The sequence below is a fragment of the Medicago sativa genome, chromosome 6, assembly GCF_051527215.1.
Source record: "Medicago sativa cultivar Bolivia chromosome 6, Bolivia_mono, whole genome shotgun sequence".
Classification (NCBI taxonomy): Eukaryota; Viridiplantae; Streptophyta; class Magnoliopsida; order Fabales; family Fabaceae; genus Medicago; species Medicago sativa.
In genome coordinates, this window is record NC_140754.1 from 54,358,060 (window position 1) to 54,379,312 (window position 21,253).

General features: G+C 35.9%; 1 protein-coding gene, 1 long non-coding RNA gene, 1 other non-coding gene and 1 pseudogene across 3 annotated transcripts; 2 read left to right on the top strand and 2 right to left on the bottom strand.

Moving 5' to 3' along the window:
* The first annotated feature begins 3,040 nt into the window (after window positions 1–3,040).
* Window positions 3,041–4,879, top strand: LOC146915705 (uncharacterized). Its single transcript, XR_015013432.1, has 3 exons — window positions 3,041–3,674; window positions 3,763–3,824; window positions 4,584–4,879. It is a non-coding gene; the product is annotated as an uncharacterized LOC146915705 (long non-coding RNA).
* Window positions 4,880–6,266: 1,387 nt separating this feature from the next.
* LOC146915706 (cytochrome b561 and DOMON domain-containing protein At3g25290-like) lies at window positions 6,267–6,818 on the top strand. Its single transcript, XM_085721419.1, has 2 exons — window positions 6,267–6,363; window positions 6,511–6,818. Exons 1-2 carry the CDS (start codon window positions 6,267–6,269, stop codon window positions 6,816–6,818), a joined length of 405 nt encoding a protein of 134 aa, XP_085577545.1.
* A 5,948-nt stretch (window positions 6,819–12,766) lies between these two features.
* Window positions 12,767–13,344, bottom strand: LOC146915707 (chaperone protein ClpB1 pseudogene; annotated as a pseudogene).
* Window positions 13,345–15,195: 1,851 nt separating this feature from the next.
* Window positions 15,196–15,302, bottom strand: LOC146915708 (small nucleolar RNA R71). The gene has a single exon (XR_015017071.1). It is a non-coding gene; the product is annotated as a small nucleolar RNA R71 (small nucleolar RNA).
* Window positions 15,303–21,253: the final 5,951 nt, after the last annotated feature.

Below are 21,253 nucleotides of genomic sequence, written 5' to 3' on the forward strand. Positions count from 1 at the left end.
TGCTTTATTTCCTTTCTCTTCCTATCTAAATTTCTAACCTTTAAATATCTTGTTCATTTGCAAACTGATGTGGAATTCGCTTGTATTTAAACCAGAGTTAGATTATCAACAGGTAAATTAAAGAGGTGGAGTGATTTTTTTTATTTTTTTGGGACTTTGTCCTTGAGCATAATCAAGTCTATTCTTGGAGGCCAAGCCAAACGACTGAACCATGAAAACCAGACCACAAATCACCTCTTTTGTGATGGCACAACAACCTAGGTATGTGTATTTAAAATCCAGACTGGAGAAATCGCTATGATAGCTTGCAGGAAAGAGACTATAGCAACCAATTGTTGTTTTGCAGAAGCTTTGGGGCCAGAATGTGCAAAGCATAGTAATTCAATATGACATTCCTGTTGTTATAGAATGCATTCCGGGTAATAGAAATGTTGCAGCCAATGAGGCTATTATCATTGAATGTGTTGATATGATGAACATTTTTTGACAATACTAGTGGAAAGGTCCCAGAGCAGCCTTTTACCTCGGTTAGGGCAGCCATATATGTAAAAGAAAAGGCATTGGTAATTGTGCAATTTTGATAATCTTTTTTGTATCAGGCATATACTGCAACCGAAGGGGTTTAATATAATTTTTTAATGAAAAATATATAAGTATAAAACATTACTCTCGCCCCCACATTTTCACTGCATCACTTGTTCTTCAAACCTTCGCTTTCTTGCATATAATACAGAAGAAAGTCATAAGAAATTTAATTTGACACAGTGGGTATGTTTGGTTTCAGTGTTATTGTGGTTATTTGCCTGCTCTTCCTTCCACTTGCTATTATTTTTATTGAAGAGAACAAGCCTTTCACACTTTTTTCTTTTTTATTGTATTATTTACAATTGCAATAAGAATAAATAATATGTCACTTTCCCTCAAAAAAAAAAAAAATATGTCTCTTAGATATTATTGGGTTTGAATCATGCACAAGTTGACATAACAGCTGAAATTTGATAAGAGTGGTGCTATTGATAGCGAAAAAATCATGCCGAATGTATCACGAATGGTCTGGAACCGTTAGATGGCCTTCATTACAACAACACATCGGTGGCTGGAACTAAAAGTGATGGAGAAAGATATTATATTTGTATTGGTCTGGATGTTCTCATGAAAAAGTTTCTCGGGACAAGTAGTATTTCCGATTTGGTAAATGCATAAAATGTAACCTAGGAATTTTTTTTTATTTTTAAACTTTTGAAATGTAAATGTGTGGGGATTGTTGTATTTAAGAGATATTTCAAAAGTGACTTTTTTTGAGAGAATTTCAAAATGTAACTTATAATTATTTTTGAAGTATTTTGGTTAGTATTCAATTCTTAACCATACGTGCCACACTCTAAGACCTAAAAAAAAATTCACATAAGTTTTATTTTGTTAGCAACGGTCATCTGAGGAAAAAATAAAATAAAAACTAGTAGCAACGGTATTTGGCAGAATTATGCTGACTAGCTGTGCCTATAATCTTGCATGGACTTATTCTTAGTAGTGAGATACTCCTGGTTTTTCTTAACCGTAATTTTGACCAAGTTTTCCATATGTACAAAATTCACATTTTAGCCAAGGATCATTGTTTGTTTGTTATATACATACTCACAAACTATATCTCTTTCCATTGTTTTTGCTCACATATACGAATATCTTTCCATCTTTGATCAACATCTTCTTTGAGGATTTGAATTGCATCCAGATTGTTGAATAAGAGAAATGAAGATCCAAATCCTCTGAGATTATGTAATTCAAGTCTGGATGCAATTCAACAATCTGAATGCAATTCAAATACACCAAGACTACTAGATTGAACACCTTTAGCAACACTGATTTGAAACATTAATTTAAATGTTACTGTCATTAATTATTGTCGAAAATAGCTCTAAGTATTGCTATAAAAGAAGCTTAGTAACATTGTTTTCCTAAAAAAAGGTTGCATGACTTCGAGTTTTATATTTTTCGGAAACTTAACTTTTGTCACTCTCACGAATAAATTTTTTTGTCACTCAACACTTCACAAGTTTCTTTCATTTCATGGAGAATCCCAAAGCCTAATTTCTATCAGCTTGCTCCAAATCAAGATGCTTTGTTCTCAACCTCCATGGAGAATCCCAAATCAACGAACCCTGACCTTATTCACTCACTATTTGGGATTCTCATTCTCAACCTCTATCTCTCTTGTCTCTCATTCTCTCATGGTTTTGTTCTGCAATAGCCGTAGCCAATCACCGATCTGAAATCGCCGTCTTTGATCGTCATCTTTGGTACGTGCTCTTCACCTATGATCTTAACCTCGATTGTGTTTTCCATCTCTGATCATTAACCCCTTTTGATTTTGCGAATATAACCTTCTGTCAACCATGATCGATGTTGCGAGCTACGAATATGGATTTTATATCAGGTTTCATCTTTTATGAGTAAGTTTTTCTATGGATTACTTCTTCACAATCCTACTAACATAATGTTCATCTATCTTTTTTTTTTCCTTTCTTTATTTCAAATTTACAATTGATTTATGCAATTATGCTCACTATTTTCATTTATTGGTGACATTAAACTCTGATCTAATTTATTATTGTGAGTGTTTGTGTCGACTTTTCCATTTAACTTGATTTCCTGTTGTAGTCTGTGGTTTTGTTTATATGTGTTCATCTCCTGTTTGTTACTGCTTTTGTTTGTGTTGTTGCAGTTCAATTTATATGACTTGTAATGCTTACAACAAATTTTGAATCAGGAATAGGCAGAATTTAGCACAAGATCTTGAAGTTCACTCCTTGCAGTTAGGGTTCTTATGGTATATGAAGATTGAAGGTTGTATACCAAATTTCATGTCCATATTCTTACCCTAGATATTACGTTATGCAAGCTACCCTCAATTGTCTCCTTTTAAGTGTTAAATTGCAACTACGGGTCTAATCTGAGCTACACTTGTTCAGTTAGCATGAAATTTGGTATCTAAGTTTCTTTTGGTTTTACAAAACTGTTGAAAAAAGTTCTGGTCCAAAATCACCTCTAGATTGTGATTTATACATGTTTATCTCTTGTTTGGACTAAAATTTCTTTATTTGGCACTTGTGACTTGACACTAACCTTATTTTTGGATTGAAAATTTATTTGGCAGCTTGTGTAACTCATAATTATCACTAAACTTCAGTTAGTGTTATTCCTACATAAGATTACGCTGTGAGGTGATCGAGGTTTTTTTCTTTTCCTTTTTGGTTGGTTTCCATTTCGATCACTATTGTCGTTTGTTTGTTCTGTTGTGTAGTTAAATAGCTAAGTGATTTAATATCTTCTGTGAAATCCTTAAGCATGGGTGTTTGAGAAGATCCTTGGTACTCTATAGGCATGCTCTATTTCTCTATTGATTAAATAAGACAATGGATTTGTTATTTTGTTCTAATTTCACATTATCTTTGTAAAAATTGGTATGTTTTAGTAGTGATTCAATACTCATGATTGTCAGATTTATGTGCTTTTCAAATTTATAAGTCATGTATGTGTCATATGAATTCAGGGTGTTTTATAATCCATTCCGTTCCTTCTTTTGTTTGTTATCTACATACTCACAAACTATATCTCCTTCCATTGTGTTCAACTTCGTTCTCTGATACGACCTCTGTTCTGCACTCTCTTCGAAGGTGAGCATATCTTCTAGTGACAAATTTCAGATTTAGAATTTGTTACCATTTTTAATTGAATTAATATTGATGTATTGAGGAATTCCAGATTTGGAGTTGTAGATTTCTAAGCTGCATGGACAAAAAAACAACTGCTTGACAACAATACAGGTGCGACTCTATTGGTTGAGGTTATTTCTTTTATTAGATTTGTGTTGCTTTTTTTTTAGGTTCCTTTAAGGAATGATGGTGAAAATATTCTTTACGATACTCATGAACGAAATATACTTGGTGGATGGAGATCTTGTGACATTCTTATCATGAGAACTTCAAATTATCTTTTGACTAATTGTTTCAGCAATACTCCTCGTGCTTGGGAAAAAAACAATTGTACTAGGCTAAAAGGTTCATCTAATTTCTCCGACACATATAGGATGCATGAGAGCTTAATAGACATTGGCATGAGTACTCTAATACGTAATCTGCGCAAAGATTCAAATTGTGAAAAAAGCTATAGAGTGTCATTTAGCCTTGATACCATTGTTGTATCATCACTTGCATGGTTAGTAACTTGAAAGGTGCATTAGAGACAATAGTAAAAAAAATATAGTTATAATAATAATAAAGGGATATTTTGAAATAAAATTAATGAAAAATCAGATCAATGTGGTAACGAAAAAGAGGAAAAACAAAAGAGAAATTTCTCGAGAAAGATATTGTTGATTTGTTAATGAATGGTTTAGATCTTAATGTTTATGGAAGACTATGAATATTGAATATCTTATCTACTTTAATTGTTTTGTTTTTGAATTGATAGAGATTAGAGAGTTTAGGGCTACTGAGAATTTCAAATTTGGCAATGATAAATGTGTTTGCAACGCACTATTTTCTTAATTTAACTTATATTTTTTTCATGAATTGGTAATACAGGATTGCGGACTCATTGATGAGTTAACATTGTCATCTTGTAATTATTTTATTGAGTGGACCTATGAGCATCTGTTGAAGCACCTCTCAAGGTTGCATACACATCTTGTTGATGAGATGTGTGATAATGGTCAACCAGTTGATATATTCACTTACAATTCATTAATATATGCTTTATGCAAAAACCATCATGTTGATAAGGCTATTGCATTATGCAAGAAAATTAAAGAAAAGGGAATTCAACCAAATATGTACACATACGCTATAGTTATTGATGTACAATGCAAAGGAGGACGACTTCAGAATGCATGAGATTTTTTTCTAGATCTTTTGATTACGGGTTATAGTCTAGATATTCGAACGCATACTATTATGATCAATGAGCTTTGTAAAATGGGTTTATTTGATGAAGTGGAGGCCTTGTTGTCAAAAATGGAGGACAATGGTATTATTCCTAATGCTGTAACTTATGAAACTATTATCCGGGTTCTCTTTTATAAAGATGAGAATGAAAATTGGAGGCTCTCTTTCATAAGGAGGACAATGGTATAATCTCCTATGCTTTGAAGAATAAATCTAGGTAAGATACTTTCTAATTATATTTTTTTTTACTATGATGAAAATTATGTAATCATTATGATTTATTTATTTATTTATTTCTTTTTGCTGATAGTTGCATATACAAAGTAAGGTGGACTACTCAATGTTCTCACTATTAATTCAATTTTAATCAAGAGTCATGTGTTGTTGTTATGTTCATTGAAATGTGTTGTCGACCACCTTCATTACTTTGGAGGATTTTTTCATTCAGTCATTTACTTTTAGGGATATGCTGACCCTAAATTAGAATCTCTTCATTCTGTCATACCTATTTCATACTACACCAAAGCATCATTGGCTGCAAATAGTGCAGTAGAAGTTGTTCGAGTCTGATCAACCACCCCTTCCATGTGACCATCCACCATGACAACTTTTTCTTCCATGGAGCTTTGTATCATTTCAAATTATTAGAGAAATTACTTCAAATACACCCCTCATTAATACTATTAAGTGTCTTAAGAGACGAGAAGTCAAAATTAGCACATCCATTTACAAAAGAATATTATAGGAACACCCATACACTAAATGGACACATTTTATATATATAAGAACAACCCTAATTAATGACTGACCTTTATTGCTATGTCTCAAACAGCACATGTGAAAGCTTCAATAAAGTACAATTCTCATTTGCCCCACTTGAAATTAGATTTATCCTTAGCATCCATTTTGATATCCCCTTCCTCCGTCACCGAAGATCCAATGCTCCAGGTATGGTTTATTGATTAGATGTTGCTCGGAACCCTAATTGTGGCATATAGTTTATAAACATTGTTAACTTGATCTGCTCTAGCATCCAAAAGGTCTATGAATAACTTACCGGCAAGAACAAAACGATAAGATTTAAGGTTGTAAGTATTGACCATCATTGCGTTCTTGCCTCTGAAGGCAGTAATGACCTGGGATCCGATCATCTCGGAGCTCTTAGGATTGATCCCCCATCCCACCCAACCTTTTGGGGTTGGTGGAGAAACAACAAAGACAAATGAGAGTGAGGGGTTGTCTCTGTTGTATCTGAAGTGAAGGGTTGCATTGAGCTCGACCTCTTTGCACCCTGGGTATCCTTCTAATTTCAGAGAACAAGCAATGCCAGATGAAACAGGCGCACAAGAAGAAAGATGTAGGATCAAAGGTAGAGATTGGAGCCAAAGATTTCCAAATATGAGTTTTTCTGGGAAAGAAAGTTATTGGTTTTGGTTTGATTTCCAATGGCTTCCTTTCCCAAAAAAACTCATATTTGAAAATCTTTGACTCGCATCGCTTCCTTTGGTCCTACACCTTTCTTCTTGTGCGCCTGTTTGATTTGGAATTGGTTGTTCTCTGAAATTAGAAGGATACCCAGGGTGCAAAGAGCTCGAGCTGAATGCAACCCTTCACTTCAGACACAATAGAGACAACCCCTCACTCTCATTTGTCTTTGTTGCTTCTCCACCAACCCCAAATGGTTGGGTGGGATGGGGGATCAATCCTAAGGGCTCCAAGATGATCGGAGCACAGGTCATTGCTGCCTTCAGAGGCAATAAAGCAATGATGGTCAATACTTACAACCTTAAATCTTACCGTTTTGTCATTGCGGGTAAGTTATCCATAGACCTTTTGGATGCTAGAGCAAAGCAAGTTGGTGATGTTTATAAATAATATTCCACAATTAGGGTTCCCAGCAACATCCAATCAATAAACAATACCTGGAGCATTGGATCTTCGGTGACGGAGGATGGGGATATCGAAATGGATGCAAAGGATAAACCTAATTTCAAGTGGGGCAAAAGAGATTTGTACTTTACTGAAGCTTTCACCTGTGCTATTAGAGACATAGCAATAAAGGTAAATCATTAAGGGTTAGGAAGAATCTCTTTAAGGAAATGTGTTGCAGAGGAATTGTTCCTAACTCACAATTTTCTCGTTGATGGTTTGTGCAAATTAGGAAGAATCTCCTATGCTTGGGAGCTTGTTGATGAGATCCATACCAGCTGACATATTTACCAACAATTCTTTAATAGATTCTTTATGCAAAAACAATCATCTTGGCAAAGCTATTGCATTAGTCAAGAAAATTAAAGACCAAGGCATTCAACTGGATATGTACACATACAATACACTTATTGATGGGTTATGCAAAGGTGACGACATAAGAATGCACAAGATGTTTTCAGGATCTATTAACTAAAGGTTATAACCTAAATATCCGAACATGTAATATTTTGATCAATGGACTTTGTAAAGAGAGCTTGTTTGATAAAGCAGAGGCATTGATTTTAAAAATGGAGGATAATGATTTCATTCCTGATGCTGTAAGTTATGAAACTATTATCCGCTCTCTCTTTTATAAAGATTACAATGAAAAGGCGTAGAAACTTCTTCGTGAAATGGTTGCTAGAGGTATATTGTAAGAGTTACTCTATGCAATTGTTATGTCCATTTATTTTTTTATTTTTTAAGTAAAATGTGGACTACTCAAAGGTCTCGCTATCACTTTAATGTTAATAAAACTCATATTTTGTTGCTAAGTTCATTTCCATATTATAATGGTGTTAATGGCTGTTTTTTTTCCTTAGTTATCGATCTGTTATCTTTGCAAGGTATTGTCAATGAGATTTATCTACTTTAATGATTTTTTCGTTCATTTCTCATTTTAAATGAGTCAAATCACAAAATAATCCAAGAAGGTAGGAACTTTGAATGTTAATGTTCTTGTTATACGGTGTTGTATATGATTTATTTGAGTGTTAAAATGAAGCAATAAGTCATACTCTGCTATATTTGTATTCATTGGTTCTTTCCCTTGTCTTAGTGTTATCATTGAACAAGTTCTTTTTTTTTTTTAACGGGAAAGATATATTTATACTGATGGAAATTCACTGAACAAGTATGCACCATATTTTCCTATTGCTATCTAAACACCTGCAATTTTAATAATTTAAATTGATTGAAATTCACTTGAATGATTATGCAAGAAGAGCTTGATGATCTATCTAGTATATTGTGTTAACTAGTTTGTTGTTGTTGTTGCTGTCACATGCATGGCTTTAATTGAAGCTTTCTAGATCCCACTGCACTTGGTGGGAGCATTATTGCTCTCGAAAGAATAAAAAATATAGTTTTTAACTTTTCATACGCAGTGAAGCGTTATATTAATATTGTAATGTTAGATTTTAGTTTCATTGTGTTCTTGATATTTTCATAGACGCAGAATCGTGGAGAGAAGATTTTTCAGTTGTATTACTCCAACGGTCAGGTTTTGCACTTCACTTTGAACATTGTTTTGTACCGTTGTTCATAGAATTTGAAAATTTGATCATTAATGATTCTGATTCTGAATTTAAGGATTTTGCTACCTAAGAGGACACATTATCTTTAGCAGTAATGAAAGACACAATATCTGGATTACAACCCTGGCTGGCCAGCAAGCTTAGAGGTAATAACATTGGAGATAGAGTTGTTGAAGAGTTTACATTTACACTTCATTTTTTGCATCAGTCATGTATGTCTGCATTTCATTGGAAAACTCATTGTGTTTATTAAGATATGTATCTTCCGAGCCATAGAAGTTCCCTGTTACATGATGATTATGCAAGTCTTATCTGAGAGTCATTATATTTTTAATGTTACTCTTTCTTCCTGTATTCACAATATGTATGATTTGGTTATCAGGTCTCCTCTAAAGAAATACTCATTAAAAAATTTGATTTAATAGGTAGATTATTCTTCACAAAGATGATAAACAAATAACAAGCAGAATGATATGTAGGAATTTAAAGCTTAGAACTATGTAGCACTGACACTTCAATTAAAGATGTGTCCGGTTCTTGTTACCGGTACTTGCAGTAACATTAGATTATTCTATTTTCACAAATCATTAACGGTGTTGATGTGTCAATGCTGTGTTAGACATCGGTGTTTGTGCCAGTGCTTCATTGTTTGAGGTTAGTTACTTTGATTGAGGTCAGATTTTTTTCAAACTAATCAAATATATATCTTCAATCCTTCAACCAGCCCAAAATTAATTGGCTCTTGATAGTAACAAGAAACTGAAAAATATGAAGTGAACTTACTGTACAAGAAACTGAAAAATATGAAGTTACTTTGCATTGTGTCATTGTTTGTGTGAATTGAATCTGTTGTACGAATTACAAATTGCCATTGTTATATATGTCATTTATGTTCTTGTCTTTGTTTCAGTGATACCATTGAATGACTATGTATCACATTTTCCATCTGCTGCCTTATTTTTTTTTCTAAAATTTTGGGGCTGTTGTGTTGGTTGCAAAGCTCTTAATAGCGTCACAGTGCTTGTAAGTGTGTTCACTTCCTTGGTAGGACTCATTTGATTTGATTACATAGAAGATTTAGTATTAGCCTATATGCATAGGAAACACAAGCTTTTGTTGCAGTTCAAATGTAAATGAGGGTTGGCTTAGTGGAAGATGTTTCATTACTTGACGCATTAGGGAAGCGTAGGTACAAAAGTGAAGGTGAACATTTTTCAAAGATGATTTCAGATTTTCTTTAAACCTCTGTTAGAGATTGATCACAAGGAACAAGAGATTCCATACAATATTTATTTGATTATTTAATTCCAAACAATCTTTTGACAGAGAAATATTATACAGCTGCATCTTATACGAGTCCTATTGGTGTATTTTCATTTTTATTATTTTCTATACTTTGACTTAAAATCAATACCTTTGTTAATTATCTAACTGCAATTAAAGTGAACTATCATAGTAAATCAAATAGAGAGAACAAAACTAGTTCAATTTTCAATCAGGTATATGTTGTCATCCTCTTCTAGTGTTGCGAGACAACAATTATAGCTCCGATATTTACTGCAATCGGTGATTGACAACATTGCGCTCTTCAAGTGTCATGTTCTCACTTTAATGATGGAGATTGTTTTTACTTCAATGAGTTTTTTTTTGTGTCACTGTTTCTAGGGTAAAATCAGAAGTTGAAAAGCTATATTGTAAAGAACGGAAGAAAGTTGAAAGTGCTTTTGGTGATGCAAATTTTCAAGTTTTGAAAAAATATGGCAGCTATTTGGTTGAACGAGCAGGGAAGCTTGAACTTGTTATTGGAATTGATCAAGAGATAGAAAGGCTTGTCGTGATTTTCTCAAAAAGGAATAAGAACAATCCTATTCTTGTAGGAGAGCCAGGTGTTGGAAAAACTGTTGTTGTTGAAGGGTTGGCTCAAAGGATAGGTAGAGGTAAAAAAGATCTTGAAAATAGTAAAACAGATCTTGGAAATCTTGCTAATGCAAGGATATTTGTTTTAGCTATGGGAACATTAGTTGCTGGTGCTAAGAGCATCGAAGATTTTAAAGAAAGGCTTAAGGAAGTTTTGAAAGAAGTGGAAGAAGCTGAAGGAAGGGTAATTCTTTTTATCAATGAAATTCATCTTGTTCTTGGTGCTGGTAGAATTGAAGGATAAATGGATGATGCTAATCTTCTCAAACCAATTGTTGATCGTGGTGGATATCTTAGATGCATTGGCACAACAACAATTGAAGACAACAGGAAGTATGTTGAAAAATATGCAGGATTTGAGAGGAGGTTTGTATAGGTTGATGTGACTGAACCTAGTGTTCCAAATACCATTAGTATGTTGTCATCCTCTTCTAGTGTTGCGAGACAACAACTATAGCTCCGATATTTACTGCAATCGGTGATTGACAACATTGCGCTCTTCAAGTGTCATGTTCTCACTTCAATGATGGAGATTGTTTTTACTTCAATGAGTTTTTTTTTGTGTCACTGTTTCTAGGGTAAAATCAGAAGTTGAAAAGCTATATTGTAAAGAATGGAAGAAAGTTGAAAGTGCTTTTGGTGATGCAAATTTTCAAGTTTTGAAAAAATATGGCAGCTATTTGGTTGAACGAGCAGGGAAGCTTGACCTTGTTATTGGAATTGATCAAGAGATAGAAAGGCTTGTCGTGATTTTCTCAAAAAGGAATAAGAACAATCCTATTCTTGTAGGAGAGCCAGGTGTTGGAAAAACTGTTGTTGTTGAAGGGTTGGCTCAAAGGATAGGTAGAGGTAAAAAAGATCTTGAAAATAGTAAAACAGATCTTGGAAATCTTGCTAATGCAAGGATATTTGTTTTAGCTATGGGAACATTAGTTGATGGTGCTAAGAGCATCGAAGATTTTAAAGAAAGGCTTAAGGAAGTTTTGAAAGAAGTGGAAGAAGCTGAAGGAAGGGTAATTCTTTTTATCAATGAAATTCATCTTGTTCTTGGTGCTGGTAGAATTGAAGGATAAATGGATGATGCTAATCTTCTCAAACCAATTGTTGATCGTGGTGGATATCTTAGATGCATTGGCACAACAACAATTGAAGACAACAGGAAGTATGTTGAAAAATATGCAGGATTTGAGAGGAGGTTTGTATAGGTTGATGTGACTGAACCTAGTGTTCCAAATACCATTAGTATGTTGTCATCCTCTTCTAGTGTTGCGAGACAACAACTATAGCTCCGATATTTACTGCAATCGGTGATTGACAACATTGCGCTCTTCAAGTGTCATGTTCTCACTTCAATGATGGAGATTGTTTTTACTTCAATGAGTTTTTTTTTGTGTCACTGTTTCTAGGGTAAAATCAGAAGTTGAAAAGCTATATTGTAAAGAACGGAAGAAAGTTGAAAGTGCTTTTGGTGATGCAAATTTTCAAGTTTTGAAAAAATATGGCAGCTATTTGGTTGAACGAGCAGGGAAGCTTGACCTTGTTATTGGAATTGATCAAGAGATAGAAAGGCTTGTCGTGATTTTCTCAAAAAGGAATAAGAACAATCCTATTCTTGTAGGAGAGCCAGGTGTTGGAAAAACTGTTGTTGTTGAAGGGTTGGCTCAAAGGATAGGTAGAGGTAAAAAAGATCTTGAAAATAGTAAAACAGATCTTGGAAATCTTGCTAATGCAAGGATATTTGTTTTAGCTATGGGAACATTAGTTGCTGGTGCTAAGAGCATCGAAGATTTTAAAGAAAGGCTTAAGGAAGTTTTGAAAGAAGTGGAAGAAGCTGAAGGAAGGGTAATTCTTTTTATCAATGAAATTCATCTTGTTCTTGGTGCTGGTAGAATTGAAGGATAAATGGATGATGCTAATCTTCTCAAACCAATTGTTGATCGTGGTGGATATCTTAGATGCATTGGCACAACAACAATTGAAGACAACAGGAAGTATGTTGAAAAATATGCAGGATTTGAGAGGAGGTTTGTATAGGTTGATGTGACTGAACCTAGTGTTCCAAATACCATTAGTATGCTTCATGGAATAAAAGAGATATACGAGGATCACCATGTTGTTATAATTCAAGACAATGCTATTGTTGTTGAAGCTCAATTGTCTAGTCGAGACATAGCTGGTATGTATCAACTAGATAATTGAGGTGCAACAACAAAAGCATTGTCTTGAATTATAACGCCACTGTGATCCTTTTATTTCTCTTTTATTCCATGAAGCATACTGATGGTATTTGAAACACTAGGTTCAGTCACATCAATCTATACAAACCTCCTCTCAAATGCTGCATCTTTTTCAACATACTTCTTGTTTTCTTCAATTATTGTTGCGCCAATGCATCTTAGGTTATCCACCACGATCAAACATTGGTTTGAGAAGATTAGCAGCATCCATTGATCCTTCAATTCTACCAACACCAAGAACAAGATGGATTTCATTGATGAAAGCAATTACCCTTCCTTCAGCTTCTTCCACTTCTTTCAAAACTTCCTTCAGCCTCTCTTCAAAATCTCCATTGCTCTTAGCACCAGCAACTAATGCGCCCATATCTAAAGCAAATATCTGTGCATTGGCAAGATTTCCAAGATCTGTTTTACCATTTTCAAGATCTTTTCTACCTCTACCATCCTTTGAGACAACCCTTCAACAACAACAGTTTTTCCAACACCTGGCTCTCCTACAAGAATAAGATTTTTCTTATTCCTTTTTGATAAAATCACGACAAGCCGTTCTATCTCTTGATCACGTCCAATAACAGAGTCAAGCTTCCCTGCTCGTTCAACCAAATCGCTACCATATTTTTTCAAAACTTGAAAATTTGTATCACCAAAAGCACTTTCAACTTTCTTCCCTTTACGATAAAGCTTGTCAACTTCTGATTTTACTCTAGAAACAGCGACACCAACTTCAAAGCTTTTGTACATGTTGGCAGATGTTCTCTTGAAGACTCAAAATGCTGATGTTTGATGAGTCATAGATAGTATAATTTATTGCCTTATTTAGTTTAGTTTTATTTTAGATTTGATTTAGTTTTATTGCATTTTATTTTATATTAGAATATTTTACTTCAAATTATGTTTTATTTTATTTTAGGAATAAATATATGGTGGAAGGTGTCTTGGAGCAAAAGAAAGAGGACTGGAGCAAATACAGCGCAAGAATACGAAGATACGGGACAAAAATATGTTCCCACCAAGTCAGAAGCTTGGCACGGCCAGTGCCAACATGTGGCACGGCCGTGCCACCTCCAGGAGTCTCTTTTGCTGCTTTTTCTTCGGGCCCAAGTTACCCTATTGCAGCTTTATTGTTTTACCCTTTTAGTTGCTTAGTTTCTAAGTCGATTGTAAAGCTATAAATAGAGTAGCTCTCCACCATGAACAATCATGCTTTACTTTGTTTATTTCAATTGCTATTTTAATAAAAGTCTTTATTTTCCCTTTTACTTTCTTTGCAATTTATTTTTACCGTATTTCTCTCTTCTTCCTCCATGTCTACGATGAACATGAGTGAGTAGACTTCTTAGTCTTAGGATTATTGGGGAGTCTAATGACTCAATCCTAAACAAAACATGTCTAAACCCTAATTTCTATGTAACCCTAATTTCTAATCTAGATTCACTGTCTTAACGTGGATTAACAATTATCAAACTGTGGAAGCGAAAGCGGAGGGTTTGATAATCGTTAATCCATCATCCCAAACATCAATTCATAAAGCGAGAGCGGAGTCTTGATGTTGGAACAAGTAAATCTAGACAATTATTGCAAAACAGTGAAATAGTCTTTGCAATTATTGAGACAAAGAGTAGTTTCAATCCTCTATGCATCTTCTAGTAATCATGTCAGTCAAATAGGCCTGGTTGCTAGAAGTAAACTCTCACCGGACTTTCATCGGAAAGGTGAGGGGCTAAGGGAAACCGGTCTTTAGAAATTAGTGTGTAAATCATGAAATTTGATGTTTAGGCTTTGTCTAGTAAAGGATTAGTTATTAAGATGAACCAATGATCCTAAGGCCCTTTATTATTATTGTTTTTACCTTCAGCAATCAAACTCTTTCTAATCAACTTTCTCCCCTCTAATCATTCATTAAAAGTTAATTAAGTCGAACAACTCCCTAGCGGAACGATACTCTACTTACTACTATTACTTCGATAGGCCGTGCACTTGTGGTTTGGCTCTATCAAGTTTTTGGCGCTGCTGCCGGGGAGTTAACTAATTTAATTAGCTTTTTCTTAGTGATTAGAATTCCTTCTTCTTTCTCTTTTCTTTTTATTTTTAACTTTTTATTTTTCTGTTATCGTTAACTTCTTGGGTTCTCAACCTTGTATGCGAAGAACTAGAAATCAAGCGGTATTCATACCCGAGATCGAAAGGTTCTTACATAGAAGGAGGAGAGCAGCACAAAATAACACCGCGATGGCCAATCGCACTCTCAAAGAGTATGCAACACCGTCTACGGCTGAGCCACAAGCTGTTATTGTGTACCCAACGGTTGAGGATGACAATTTTGAAATTAAGCTTGCCCTACTTAACTTGGTGCAGCAAAACCAATTCTCGGGATCCCCCACTGAGGATCCCAATCTTCACATCTCTGTTTTCCTACGAATTAGTGGAACCATGAAGGAGAACCAAGAAGCCGTAAGACTTCATCTCTTTCCCTTTTGCTTAAGGGATAGAGCTAGCGTTTGGTTCCATTCCCTCGAAGTCGGTTCCATTACTTCATGGGATCAGATGAGGCAAGCATTCCTTGCCCGTTTCTTTCCACCATCTAAAACCGCTAAACTTAGAGACCAAATCACGCGGTTCAACCAAAAAGATGGGGAATCTCTCTATGAGGCGTGGGAGCATTTCAAAGAAATGCTAAGACTTTGTCCCCACCATGGCCTAGAGAAGTGGCTTATAGTCCACACATTTTATAATGGCTTGTCTTATACCACTAAGATGTCTGTTGATGCAGCTGCAGGTGGGGCACTTATGAACAAGAACTACACGGAGGCGTATGCCCTAATTGAAGACATGGCTCAAAATCACTACAAGTGGACCGACGAGAGAGCCATCACTAGTTCTTCACCCTCCAAAAAGGAGGCAGGTATACACGAAGTCTCTAACTATGACCACCTTGCTTCTAAAATTGATACACTAACTGAAAAACTTGAAAAACTCAATGTTAGTGCTATCAATTCTGCTTCTACTCCTTCTTGTGAAATATGTGGTATAACTGGTCATGCTGGTGTTAACTGGTCATGCTGGTGTTGATTGCCAACTAGGTAGTGCTATTAACGGTGTTGAGCAAATGAATTATGCTCAATACAACCAAGGGATGAGACAAAATCAAAATTTTTATAAAAACCAAAATCCCTATGGACAAGTAGCACCACCCGGTTATGCAAACAACCAAAGATTCACTCAAAAATCCAATTTGGAAGTTTTGTTGGAAAATTCTATTGCCAACCAAAACAAACAACTTCAAGAACTTAAAAACCAAACTGGATTTCTGAATGATTCTCTTTCCAAGCTCAATACCAAGGTTGATTCTATTGCTACTCACTCTAAAATGCTTGAAACTCAAATCGCTCAAATAGCCCAACAAGTGGCTACCTCTTCCCAAACACCGGGAGTCTTTCCTGGTCAAACCGAAGCCAATCCCAAAGCCCAAGTTAATGTCATATCTTTTAGGGGTAGTAAGTTAGGTGAAACTTTTGCTAAGGTTAAAAACATTGGGAAAGAGAATGTCAAGCCCTTAGGTGATAAAGTTGTGATAGAAGAAGCAAAACCACTTGAAGAAAACAAAACTCCATCCCCCTTAAATCCTGAAAAGCTTAAACTAGAGGGTAAGTTTGAAAAATTTGTTAACATACTTAGGAAGATTTGCATTAAACTTCCCTTTGCTGAAGCTTTGTCTAGGATGCCTCTATATGCCAAGTTTTTAAAGGAAATTTTTTCAAAGAAAAGGGCTATAGAGCATAATGAGACAATAGCCTTGGCTAAGGAAACTAGTGCAATCATCCAAGAAGCACCCCCTAAGCTTAGAGATCCAGGTAGCTTTGCCATACCATGTGAAATTGGGAATGAAACCATAAACAAAGCCTTATGTGACTTAGGAGCTAGTGTTAGTTTGCTGCCTTTGTCTCTTCTTAAAAGGATAGGGATAGGAGAGTTGAAACCTACCGAAATGGAATTGAAGTCAGCAGATCGTTCTTCCATGAAACTTGTAGGATTTGTCGAGGACATACCCGTCAAAATAGAGGGGATATACATCCCCACTGACTTTGTAGTCGTTGACATTGAAGAGGACGATGACATCCCTATAATCCTAGGTAGACCTTTCCTAGCCACTGCGGGAGCTCTCGTAGATGTCAAGCACGGTAGGATAGTCTTTCAAGTGAGTGATAAGATGGTAGGATTTGAGTAGGAAAACGTTATGAAGGGTCCCGCTCTTTACTCTTGTTGCATGCTTAACGATCATGTTGTGAAAGAACGTTTTATAGCGTCATCTACACAATATGATATCTTTGATCCATTCTAAGGACTCTTTCTAACCGTCAAGCTAATGACATTAAAAGAGCGCTTCGTGGGAGGCAACCCACGCATTTAATTGCTTTTGTTTTGTTTGTTTTTCTTTGTTTTAGGTTGTTTTGTAGGTAATTGTCCGAGTACGATTCAAGAAAATGAAAATTTTTGAAGCCCCCTGGACCAGAAGGTTGGCACGGCCCGTGCTAAGACTGGCACGGCCGTGCCAGATTTTTCAAGCAAAATTGAAGGTTTAAGTCAGAATGATGGCACGGCCCGTGCCAATAGGTGGCACGGCCGTGCCCGACTTCTAGCCCACTATATACCAATTTTTCTTCTTCTTCTCCATTCATTCACAAACCACAACCCTCTTTCATCTTTCAAACTTCTCTCTAAACCTCCATAACCTTCAAACCTTCAAACCACCATATCTCCCTCAAATCTTAACCAAATCACTCAATTCTTTCACTAATCAACCACAAACTTTATCCAAAACAAAAACCACCAATCAAAAACATCTTTCATCCATCCAAACCCATAATTCACCAAAACCCTAATCCTTCAAAACCTAACCCAAACACCACAAAACCTTAACCAATCTCCATATCCAAACCAACAAACCTTCCTTAAACATCAACCCCAACCCTCAACCAATCCTTTCCACCAAAAATTCTCCCAAACCCTAAACCTTCAAAACCAATTCTAACAAAGGTCAATGGCTTCAAGAAGAAGTGGTAAAGAACCAGCAAGCTCTCAAGGAGGACCTCCCCCAAAGAAGCAATCCCAAGTGAAGAATCATGGGATCCAGTTCAAAAATAACAAGCAAAGGGACAGGTATAAAAATCTCATCTCTAAACACTTGCATCCTTCTCGTTATCCTGATCCCAACACTTTAGATGTGCTAGAGCTGTTTGATGATGTTTCTAGGTTGATAGAAAAGTTAGGTTGGACTAATTTGCTGAAACCTATGCGGGGTTATGAAAATTTCACTTATGAATTCTTGAGCTCAATAGATTTTACCAAAGATAAGTTGGATTATGATAACCCTAACCATAGAGTTGTTTTCCGGTTAATGAATATTGATTATGACATGTCACTTCAGCACTTTTGTGAAGCCTTAGGTTTTGCAAATGAAGGATATATTCACGATCATTGGGATCCTAGTCTAAAACCGGCTAACTATGACCCAGCTGCCTTTTGGAAACAAATCACCGGACTTAACAAATACGTCCCTAGGGCGAACAAAGCTAGCAATATTCACAACCCCGTACTTAGGTACCTTCAGAGGGTAATGGCTTGCACTATTTGGGGTAGAACCGAGCTAGGAAACACTAGAACCGATGAATTGTTCATGCTATGGGCAATGCTCCACAACCACCCCGTTAATACCTGTTTTTATTTGATTGATCACCTAGACTTTGTCGGTACTAGACCGGCCGGTAGAGGAGACATAGTGGTGGGTGGCATCATTACATATATAGCTAGGTGTTTTGGAGTGGGTGAAGATGAGGGGATCAAACCAATTGAGGGAAACAATAGGCTTAACATAGAGACCCTTATTGCTATGAATTTCATCAAACATCGTCCACCCCTCCATTACCAACTTAAGCTAAATGTGCCAATCATGTTTTTATTGCCTAACCCATCTCGGACTACCACCGAGGTGGAAGAAAATTGGTTGTATGTTAATGATGTGCAGGTTCTTGGTGAGCAAGATGATGATGAGGGAGAAGGTGCTAACTTGCACCGTGATGAAGGAGAAGGTGCTAACTTGCACCATGAAGAGGGGCACCATGGCCATGAAACCGGTGAGCTTCATGAAAATCAAAGATGGACATGGATTCACAATGAAATCGAGAGGATGAGCACCGAGCAACAAAGGCAAGGTGTTGAGATCTCCGGCCTTCGCAATGAAGTTCAAAGGGGCAACCGTGTCAATGATGAAAATAATGAGATGCTCCGTCGGATGATGCAACACCTCCAACTTCAAGGTCCTCCTTACGGACCTCAATAAACAAATGTGAGCTTTCCTCTTCCTCTCTTCTCTTCTTCTTCTTCCTATCTCTCTCATTCTTCTACTCATCTCCTTCTTTCTCCTTCTTCTATCTCTTCTTCTTCTTCTTCTTCTTCTTCTTCTTTTAATTTCTTTTTCTTTTGAATCATTGAGGACAATGCTTCCCCTAAGTGTGGGGGGGGGGGGGGGGGGGGGGGCTAATAAAGTGTCTAGAGTCGTAGTGTTCCCAAACTCCCTTGAACTTTATTCTTTTGTTTTGTTTTTATAGCAAGAGGCATGACTAAGTAGCTTGTTTTTAATGTAAATATGGCATGAAATTTTTTTGTTTTGTCTCTTCTTTAAAGGTTGTTTCTTGTACATAAAAGTAGTTTCTTGTGTTTCTTGTGTTCTTGCTATACCCATATCATGTTTTATTGTGAAATTCTCCAATGAGAAAAGCACCCGGTTGCAATCCTTGAGCAAATGTATGAATAGGTATTTTAAGGAACACGTTCTATCTTTAGTGTTAACTTAGACCCTTTAAAGTCTTAAGAGTAAAAGTAGTATAAGTTTGTGTGGGAAAATTAATCAAATTGTTCTTAATTGTTATATTCTTTTTAATTTGTTAATGTTAAATGGGGCGGGAGAATGGCACCAACATGTGGGGGAAAGGACAATCCCTAACTTCCTAATTGTGGTGGTGACTCCCTAATTTGAACCTAAAGTGAAACAAATTCATCAATGCTAGGGGGAAAGGACAATTACATCCAAAAAGACTTCCTACGCGGAGATGAAACAAACAATAATTTTGCAGCACTACTTAGGGTGATTTTGAATCTAGGGGGAAAGGACAATTACATCCGAGAAGACTCCCTACGAGGATAGATAGCCCCTAAGCATCTGCAGCCCCTTGTGCTTAATTGTTAAATCTAATTTAATTTTAACTCAAATTCCCATCACTCTTATATGAAATGAAGAAAGGACTTTTCTCGGTTACTTTAGCACTAAGGATAGAACCTATTCCTCATAATATCTGTCTTATACAGGAGCAAGAAAAGGGTTGGACTGCACACACACACTCACTTGAGACTTGATGTTGGGTAGAATAGGTTCATGAGAAGTATTTGAAATTGTAATTAGTGTACTTGGAACAAAACCTTTCTTTGAGACTTATGTTCTTAATATTGCCATAAATCAATCTTTGTTGCTGCTATGTTTGCTGCCTTTTGCTTGAGGACAAGCAAAGATTCAAGTGTGGGGGAGTTTGATGAGTCATAGATAGTATAATTTATTGCCTTATTTAGTTTAGTTTTATTTTAGATTTGATTTAGTTTTATTGCATTTTATTTTATATTAGAATATTTTACTTCAAATTATGTTTTATTTTATTTTAGGAATAAATATATGGTGGAAGGTGTCTTGGAGCAAAAGAAAGAGGACTGGAGCAAATACAGCGCAAGAATACGAAGATACGGGACAAAAATATGTTCCCACCAAGTCAGAAGCTTGGCACGGCCAGTGCCAACATGTGGCACGGCCGTGCCACCTCCAGGAGTCTCTTTTGCTGCTTTTTCTTCGGGCCCAAGTTACCCTATTGCAGCTTTACTGTTTTACCCTTTTAGTTGCTTAGTTTCTAAGTCGATTGTAAAGCTATAAATAGAGTAGCTCTCCACCATGAACAATCATGCTTTACTTTGTTTATTTCAATTGCTATTTTAATAAAAGTCTTTATTTTCCCTTTTACTTTCTTTGCAATTTATTTTTACCGTATTTCTCTCTTCTTCCTCCATGTCTACGATGAACATGAGTGAGTAGACTTCTTAGTCTTAGGATTATTGGGGAGTCTAATGACTCAATCCTAAACAAAACATGTCTAAACCCTAATTTCTATGTAACCCTAATTTCTAATCTAGATTCACCGTCTTAACGTGGATTAACAATTATCAAACTGTGGAAGCGAAAGCGGAGGGTTTGATAATCGTTAATCCATCATCCCAAACATCAATTCATAAAGCGAGAGCGGAGTCTTGATGTTGGAACAAGTAAATCTAGACAATAATTGCAAAACAGTGAAATAGTCTTTGCAATTATTGAGACAAAGAGTAGTTTCAATCCTCTATGCATCTTCTAGTAATCATGTCAGTGAAATAGGCCTGGTTGCTAGAAGTAAACTCTCACCGGACTTTCATCGGAAAGGTGAGGGGCTAAGGGAAACCGGTCTTTAGAAATTAGTGTGTAAATCATGAAATTTGATGTTTAGGTTTTGTCTAGTAAAGGATTAGTTATTAAGATGAACCAATGATCCTAAGGCCCTTTATTATTATTGTTTTTACC

What these genes read in the sequence shown, in the direction of transcription:
- LOC146915706 (XM_085721419.1), top strand. Translation starts at nt 6,267, where the DNA reads ATGCCAGATGAAACAGGCGCACAAGAAGAAAGATGTAGGATCAAAGGT. An exon ending in GAGTTTTTCTGGGAAAGAAA is followed by an intron (nt 6,364 to 6,510) that starts GTTATTGGTTTT and finishes CTCTGAAATTAG; the next exon opens with AAGGATACCCAGGGTGCAAA.